The 9,240-nt window shown below is 39.0% G+C and overlaps 1 protein-coding gene across 3 annotated transcripts; it reads right to left on the bottom strand.

Annotated features, from left to right (window-relative positions):
- Positions 1-355: 355 nt before the first annotated feature.
- On the bottom strand, positions 356-7,475 carry LOC147389836 (uncharacterized). 3 transcript variants are annotated; one of them, XM_086419105.1, is made up of 6 exons: positions 7,150-7,475; positions 5,840-6,444; positions 5,604-5,682; positions 5,173-5,493; positions 2,371-5,054; positions 356-2,276 (listed from the first exon to the last, which is right to left on the bottom strand). In XM_086419105.1, exons 3-6 carry the CDS (start codon positions 5,604-5,606, stop codon positions 809-811), a joined length of 4,476 nt encoding a protein of 1,491 aa, XP_086275231.1. In that variant the 5' UTR covers positions 5,607-5,682; positions 5,840-6,444; positions 7,150-7,475; the 3' UTR covers positions 356-808. The 3 variants fall into 3 exon arrangements, with proteins under 3 accessions (XP_086275231.1, XP_086275229.1, XP_086275230.1); XM_086419103.1 differs by having other exon boundaries at positions 5,840-7,475; XM_086419104.1 differs by lacking the exon at positions 5,840-6,444.
- Positions 7,476-9,240: the final 1,765 nt, after the last annotated feature.

Here is a 9,240-nt window from a genome sequence, read left to right as displayed (position 1 = left end):
ATCTCATTACCATGTGATCCACTTTTGGGTGAATATTTTCCCGAATTCACAATCTGTTTGGACATGAAAACACAAAGGAATCGATTGGCAAGATAACTTCATAGTTGCGTGAAGCCAACAAAGAGACCATTTTGGGGAATTCTGTTGTGGAAGAACACCTTTTGAATATCAATCTTAATAACCTTTTAGCTGAAATCAATATTTATCATTCCGTGCTAGAACATGTTCCATTGCCAAGCATGGATCACCTAAAAAACAATTGCTACCTATTAATCCATTCATCACAGCAAATAGCCAGACATTAGGCAAGAAAATATTCCAGACTACTCAGTGAAGAATATAAATAAAACAGAGATGCACAAAAGTTCAGTTATTTTCTTTCAAAGCTGTTTATACATCATCATAGAAAAAAAGTTGGACTGTTAATTGAAGACAGAAAAGAAAAAAAAAAAAAAACTCCTTTACTGTCAAATGCACCTCAGAGGCGAAGCTTTGGAAGGCATAAATTTGATTTTTCACTAATTTTAATAATTTAATGGCCTCATACAGAAGTTACATCATCACTCAGCATTGGCCCAAAGAAAAAATATTGAAATGAAAAAAAAAAAAAAAAACAAAAAGTATGACAAGATAACCCGGGACCCATAAAAAAATTTCTCAAAGGAAATCGTGGTAGAAAACGTATTTTTCACAACACTAGTAACAAGGAAAACTGCAGATGGAGATGATTTGCACTGAAACGGTGACGAGTCTCTTCATCAACCAGCAGAAGTACCCAATGTTAAAAAAAAGGAAATGGGCACAAAGGTCACGACAGTCTTCTTCTCCTTGGTGCTATATCCTCATCACAATCTCGAATTCCAAATGGCTTGAAGTTAACATTATACCTCCCTTCTCTGTCATATCTGAAATGACCTCCTCTATCTTCTCTACCTCTTCTTGGTGCATCCCCACCAAGCCTGCTGTCAATACCCCGGATAAAATCCTTGGTGCTGCCTCTACCTTGGAATCTTGAAGTGTCCTTATTACGGGAGTTTTGTGCTGCAAAACCATCTTCATTATATCGAAAGCGCTTCACTGTGTGATCATCTGCATCATATCGTTGTCCAGGATGGATCATTCCATATCTCTCACCACCATGTTTCCTTTTATCATCATCACTTTCATCGCCAAACCTAGGTGGTCCTCTATCAGCTCTGACCATGTCAGTAAACCTTCTGGGATACATGGGCCTGTAGTACTCATCTGGTCTTAGTCTTACTGGGGAATCCTCCATCAATTCAAACCTACGGTTCGGTCGGAGAGGTCTTCCAGGTGAGCTCCTGTCAGAAACTGAAGATCGATGCTTGTAACCATGCTCTCTAAAATGATTTGCAGCATCCTTCCTATCATCAATCCATCTGGTGGAAGTCCCCGATGGGGAAACACGACTTCCAGGTACTGAATCAAAAACTACCATATGATCAGCTCCTCTAAAACTAGGCCGTCGATGGGGTGACCTCACTCTGTCCAATCTAGCATCAGACCTGAAATTTGGAGGAGACCTACTATTGTATTGTCTTAAACCTGGAACATAACCATTTCTTCTTCTTGGAGATGGCCACATATTATGGGGAGAATGAGATCTAGATCTTGATCGAGATCTCGTACGGGGTCCTTGTCTTTGAATAGGAGAAAAGCTTTGTTCTCTCCTGGCTAAAGGTGGCTGCATAGACGAACCAATGCTGTCATCCACAGACCCATGATAGTTCTCCCTAGGACCCGTACCAAATCGTGGACCATATCTTCCAGTCCTGCTGCCTCTGTAAACATTGATGCTTCGATCAGGGCTCCTCTTTCCCACCGGTCCAAGTCCAACATGCAAATCAAGTGCCTCATCCCGGTCAGCTGGTGGTGATCCTCTTCTAGTAAGAGATCGATGTACACCTTGTGATGAACCATGAACAGAATGTGTATGGACCCGGCCACTAGATCCCACACTACCTGCCTTTACAATAGTACCATTTGGAGCAACAATGAATCCGCTGCTCTCTACCTTTGCAGCAGCGACTGCAGCAGCATTCTTTGGGCCAGGATGCACAAAACCAGCTGGGCCATAACGACTAGGTGAATGATATTGATTTGGAACCAAAGGCCTCCCTGGAGGAGGATCAACCCAACGATCACCTCCCCGGCCTCTGCCATGCAAATGCAGAGAGGATCCACCCCTTCCAATGGATTTTACGGAGCTAGTGTCCCTTTTGAATCTAGGATTTGAATCATCAAAGCTGTTGGATCTGAAAACATACCAGTCAAGAATCAATCATTTTAGATCATGAATTTAGATGAGAGAAAGCATATATAGGAAAAGAAGATAAATAATTAAGGTACCTGACACCCGGTATGCATGCACTATCCTTTCTAAGCAAAGCATTAGAGGATGTTGGTCCTTCAATACATGACGACAACTCCCTCCTAGAAATCCCAGTCAAGAAATCTCGGGAATGAGAACCAGTATGATTCTTTTTATCAATCCCATCGCTTACATCCATGATCTCATCGGCAGAACTTCTACAACCTTCAGGCAACTGATCCCATCCAGAAAATTTCACCTTTGAACTTGCTAATTGGATTGATTCCTTTGCAGCACTTCCTCTAGCACAAAAATCATTATTCCCATTATCCTTGGCAACACCCTCACTCAATTTCCGGTGAACTTCTGCATCCCTCTCAACCTTTTCAATGCCATCCACTCTTCCAAAGTGCCCCCTTGAATTAAGTGCTAATCTTTTACCAGATTGGGCTTCCACATCTGGCCTTGATGGACCTCCAAGGCAGGGTTGAGAATTAGCTTCTTGCACATTGTTCTCCTCAACTTGGTCTCCTTCATATTCAACCTCTGCAGATCTCTCTTTCACTTGTACAGACATGGACATAGGATAATCAGCATATGTATCTCTGTTGTCTGACCCATAATCCACGTGTTCAGCATCTCCTTCTTCATCCACATCTTCTTCCCATGTATGTACTACCGACTCTCTCAATTCACCATCCTCATATTGAGAATCATAATCTACTTGAAGTTCACTATCCTTCTCAACCCCAAACAAATGTCCACGATCACTGTGAGAATCATCTGAATCATAATCATTATCATCAAAAGGATCTTCTAATACAGCAATCTTACCAGAACTATATACAGGATCATCGCCAAAACTTTTGGAACCCTCAAGAGAGCTCAAACCACCCATGGCCATCGGTGTGTCGGCCACTCCTAGAGTCTGTGTCAATGATTCACGTGCTAACTTATCCAGTTCAATAGCATTCAAGTGCTCATCATCGGCCTTGGAAATGTTTTTATTTAGTTCCTTTCTATCGGCAACTGCCACACAGTCACCGTTTCCAACAGATCCACCTGATGTAGACAACTCTTCACAGTTGGGTGATCCTTTAGAAGCACCCACCTTATCTGATTTATCAATGGCATCACAAAGAGGCCCAACCTCAGGCTGTAGTGCTTGAGTGGTGATACCATCACCCATGCTCGACGTCTTCTTGGAGGCATACCCATCAGATAGCAAACCAGACTCTATGTCAACATCCTCACCATCACAGGAAGCCTTCTTAGAGACCACTGTGTAAGGAGGTGCAACATCATGCTTATCAGCCTGAGGACTCCTCAAGCACATAGGCTCTCCACATTGTGCATCAGCAGCACAACCATCTCCTGTCTCCTCACCAACATCGAATGTGGACGCCTCATTGACGCATTCCTCGGACAATGGTTTGTTAGGAATATGATTTGCTTCAGGACAGGAATGATCAATGCATGCATTCTCACTTAAAACTTGGTGAGAAGATTGAATTTCACCATTCTCCCCAGCATCAAAGCTTATATGCTGGGCAGTAGTTTCATCTGGAACAGCACAAGCATTCACCAATGTTGAAGGCTCCAAAGTATCTTCAACAGCAGCAGAAATAACAGCTCCCACATCAGAGCTGATTCTTTCTTGATTATGGAATAATTTTGTTTCTTTGGAAAGGTTTGGAGGATTATCAATCTCCAAAGAAAGATCCCCTTCTTTGAAGGTGGAAGCTTCTCCAAGGGCTGTGCATGCACCCAACTTATGCTCCTCTCTGTTTGATTCGATGTTCCCAGTAACCGAGATTCTAATAACTGGAAACTTGCTGATATCCTCTTGTACATCAACTGAAACCTCTGTGCTAACCATAGGCTGCCCTATCCTTTCAATGGAATACTTGGTATCACCTATTTCTCTCTGAACCTCACAAATTTCCAAGTTCTCTTCTTTGTCACAGCACAATCGATCCCCTGGCATGCCACAAACAGTACTTGTCTGAGAATTCCCAATGGCATCTCCACAAGGATTCTCCCATGCGTCCATGACAACGTTCAAGTCCCAGTGTGACCTATCATCTCGTGAGGAAGACTCGAGTATTCTTAGCATTCCATCACCCTTGCTGCTTGGAGGACTCTGCAATACAAGCGGAGAATTATCTGAAAAGGGGCACTCCATATTCTTTCCATCTACAATGTCACTGACCCTTGCTGCCGGATTTTGTGGGGAGGCAGTTCCATCATTTGAAACTTCATCACAACTGAGTGATCGCCCCTTGAATGATTCCTTCGCCAACGAACATGTTTCAGCATTCACCGAAACTTCAAAAGATACTTCAGCTGTTGAACCCTCCTCCGCATTACTAAAACCCCCTTCTATACTGTTATTGCAAGCAGCAGCAGCCAGTATCGAAATACCTGAAAAGTCTTCATTGTCATCAAGTTTTTCATGAAATTCCTCCAAGTTCTTCCCGTCAACAGTGATTTCAGTGCCGACAACTAGACCCAACTCATTCGCAACAGCAGTGTCAATGGGCTTAACTTGCTTTTTCGATATCAAATTTGAGACCAACTCCTGATGACCCAAAGGCTCCTCTGGTTGTGGAGAAGCCATCTGAGGCGGAGGTGATGGAGACCGGAGCGAAACTCTCCTTTTCTTAATGGGTATATGTTCTACTTTGTCACTGAAGCGTCTCCCGAGAATGGTAACACCAAGCTGTCAAATATAAAAATAAAGGATATAAAAATCATTGGAAAATGTGGGTAATGTTATCATGAGAATCTGGTGGACTAAACATATGTTGTGAGCCTCATAACATGTCGCAAAAATTAACCTTCTCGGATTCTGAGACTGGCATGTCCTCCACTCCCTTTGGGTCTTTATTGATCAGATCCTCGCTCTCTTTCAGATCTCTTGCAATAGGTTTCCTGGGACGCCTTGATGCGCTCCTGTTACCTTTAGAAACAGACTTCCAACGCAAGTCGGAATTGATGATACTAGTAAGTTCAACTCCCACCGTGCTCACCATGCTCTGAGACCGAGACCTACTACTATCAACTATCGGCTTGCCACCACAAACCTTGCAGGATGCCACTCGCTTTTTATTCAGTTTGAGAGTAGAGGCTGACCCCCCACTACAAGTACAAAACTGATTCTGCAGTGCAACAAAAACATCTTCCAATTAGACATTGGATATACACATGTGTGCCAAGCACCCATATCTGCATCTAAGAATCATCATGAGAAGGAATCATCAAAACCAACCATTAAATCAGGACCCTCATTGCATTGCCGTTCAGAAATGGCAAGAAACCAGATCCCTTCTTAATCACCAAAGCGTCACCTGTCAAACATGCAAGGTTCACATAAGTATAGGAACCTGATAGAATATACAAGAACTCAATATTACTAACAGTTACTAAGAATCCAATCAATAGCTTTGTAACCAAGCCCAAAAGCTGATAACAGGACTGCCAGTACAAGCCTCCAAAGGCCATTACCTTGGGGCAGATCATGTTAACCAGCCTTGAAGGCAGGAAAACAACTCCCTAAGTTCACATCGTGGCTGTGGACGAGGTCGAAACCTAACAGGTGGAAAGAGGGCTTCCTTGGTGCCAAGTACAGTAAGGTTGATGGAAAGCTTCGAGTAACATAAATAGGACATCGACTACCACCAAGAGCGCTCCAATACCAGGGCATAACACCCAAAAGCGAAAGTTTCTATTCGATAGATTAGTAAAAGAGAAATCGTTGTTCATTCAATTATGCCCAAGAAGGAAGAGATTCTATCTATATATTTAGTTCAAAACTAAACCAAACAACTTGCAGCAATTGTCTAGTGATCCAAAGCCATCCAAAAAACAAATGCAACATCAAAGTATGGAGGAATCCATCTCTTGATCTAAAGAATCTTGGATTGAAGCTTTCAACAACCGACACCAATAGTACCAGATCTACAATGCCAAACTTCCGCGAAGTCTGTAAAAATCTGCATTTTCTTGATCTGTGAGACATAGTATAGTAAAGGTATAAATACCAATCTGCCGTCCAACACCCAAACCCCCAATTCTCCTCAAAGGTTGACCTATCTTCTGCAAAACAGAGTCTGGTTTTGAGAAACACTAGGTTAGCACAGACACGGAGATCGATCTTCAGATGCACGAAAGACAATAGATCGAGTTGACCTAAATAATTTAAGAAGATGAATCAGAGCCATTAACAGTCATCATGTATCCTGCAATAAACCCTAACATTTTCTATATGTAGCTGATGGAATCGCCGCGAACAACCTCCTCCATAAAGCAGATTAAGAATGCCTTAAACGTTGAGGGTGCACAAAAGGAATTACTTTCTAATACTGGAGCTTTTAGAAACCCTAACAAGCATACAGGATGATTAAGCACAAGAGATCAACTCAAGGCTCCTGTTAAGAGAAGCCTAGATCCAGGACGAAGGCGTCTTTTCCACTACAGCGGAGACCAAGTCTTATCCGTGAAACCACACAACCAAACATGGAGAACAAAACTCCGTTTCAGATCGAAGCTTCCTTCTTCATTTCGTAAGAACATATTGATCCTAGAAGCCAAGCAGATCTAATCGGTAAAGCTTCTTCTCTTTAACAGCTTTCTTGATTCTTGAGAAACCCTAAACCTGTCCTTCAATCTCTTTCCAATCTCAAACTAATGTCCTCTTCTGTAACTGCCACGAAGATCAAAGCCTCTTGTCTTGGACCAAGAATCGATGACAAAACCAGCTCAACCGACGAAAATACACCAAAAAACATAGAAATCAAGAGCTAGGGTTTGAATACCTGAAATTGATCTTCTTCTCGATCGTTTGAATAATGAAGAAACCTTCCGCTATACTTCAGAAGAGGATAGAACCAGAGAATCTCTCACAATCTTCAAAGAAGTGCTGTTCTTGTTGTTGTTGAGGACGACGAGGAGAAGGAGAAGATGAGATGATTTCGATTGATTTGGCTTCGTTTCTTCTTCTTTTTCCTGGATTCGATCATGGATTATTAGGGTTTCTTCTTCCTTCCTTCCACACGTAAGAATCAATCTTCTTCTTTGCCAAGCTTCTTCAATCCGCCATTAACCTCTGTTTGGTTTGAATGAACGCAAGATCAATCCTCCATTATTCCTGCACCACGTATTTATGGTACACTTTGTACCAGAATTACCCTCGATGTTTTCTTAAAATTCCAAACTAACCACGCAGCCTTGACTCGGCTGGATTTTATTCGTGGCTTTGCTTTGTTCAACAAGTCAACACTTGTACCAATTAAAATCAATTACTCCTACTTTTCCTCTTTTGCCCTTCTTAGTATCCAACGGTGATTTGGGCAGAAGAGTAGATATAACACATTAATGACCATACCCAATAACAGAACATGGCTATAGTTTCCTTTAATAAATAAAAAATATATATTATAAATACAGAGAGAGAGATCTATTAAAGAGAAACAGAAATAGAATCAGAATAACTTGCAAATTGAAACTGTCGACGTGGAAGGGAGTTACAGGCTGCGTTTGTATCTAACCATTTTTAACCTTAGTTGTACGCTACTTGTTTGCGTTTGGACTAAATTTTAATAAGATTTTGTACCCTCTCTCCTCTACTTTTTCTTATATCATTTTAATTGAAAAATGAAGAAAAAATTACTTAAAAGATCATAATGGAAGAATTTATTTTTAAATAATCCCAAAATTTTGCATGGTAGTTTGATAGGACATTTAGGGTCTGTTCTTTACAGAAACCAGCTTCAGTTCTAGAAACTGACTTTTAGAATAAACAGAAGTCCAAAGTCTAAAAAGTCATATCTAACATAAATTTATTTATTACAGAAGCATATAAGTCAGAAATTGATGTTCGTTTGATAGTTTTTTATTATTGGATTCTGATATAATGATCAAAATACCCTTAATGTTGATAATGTACCTAGAATGCACCAAAAATTAGTAGAATATTTTAATAAATATATAATTACACTAAATATATATAAATATAATAAGTTTATATTAAAAAATTATAAAAATAATTATTTTTAATTTAAATAAATTTTATAATTCTATCGAAATTTCTGTAGCATCTGCTTTTAAAAATAAACATATGATAAAAAAAATACCTACATAATACACAATCCAACATCCACATATAGATGAAGAGTATTTTGATAATAAAGTAGTGATGATGAATCACTTTTGATCTTAGTAGTAAAGATGAAAGGTATTTTAGTAATTTCCTTTTATTTTTTAAGGTTAAACTTGGTTGAAAATTTGATTAAAGATGAAAGGTATTTTAGTAATTGGTAAAGATGAAGGGTATTTTGATAAAGATGAAAAGTATTTTAGTAATTTTTTTTTATTTTTTAAGGTTAAGTTTGGTTGAAAATTTGATTAAAGATGAAGGGTATTTTGGTAAAAATAAGAAAATTTTGAAAGATGAAGGGTATTTTGGTAATTTTTTTATTTTTTAAGGTTAAGTTTGGTTGAAAATTTGATTAAAGATGAATGATATTTTAGTAATTTTTTTTTATTTTTTAAGGTTAAGTTGGTTGAAAATTGATTAAAGATGAAGGGTATTTTGGTAAAAATAAAGAAAATTTTGAAAGATGAAGGGTATTTTGGTAATTTTTTTATTTTTTAAGGTTAAGTTTGGTTGAAAATTTGATTAAAGATGAATGATATTTTAGTAATTTTTTTTTATTTTTTAAGGTTAAGTTTGGTTGAAAATTTGATTAAAGATGAAGGGTATTTTGGTAAAAATAAAGAAAATTTTGAAAGATGAAGGGTATTTTGATAATTCCTTTTTATTTTTTAAGGTTAAGTTTGATTGAAAATTTGATTAAAGATGAATGATATTTTGATAATTCCCTTTTGTTTTTTACAGTTAAGTTTGA

Source organism: Akebia trifoliata, chromosome 12 (genome assembly GCF_017979445.1).
Source record: "Akebia trifoliata isolate Shusen 1 chromosome 12, ASM1797944v1, whole genome shotgun sequence".
NCBI classification, from domain to species: Eukaryota; Viridiplantae; Streptophyta; class Magnoliopsida; order Ranunculales; family Lardizabalaceae; genus Akebia; species Akebia trifoliata.
This window is presented reverse-complemented; position numbering and strand designations above follow the sequence as displayed.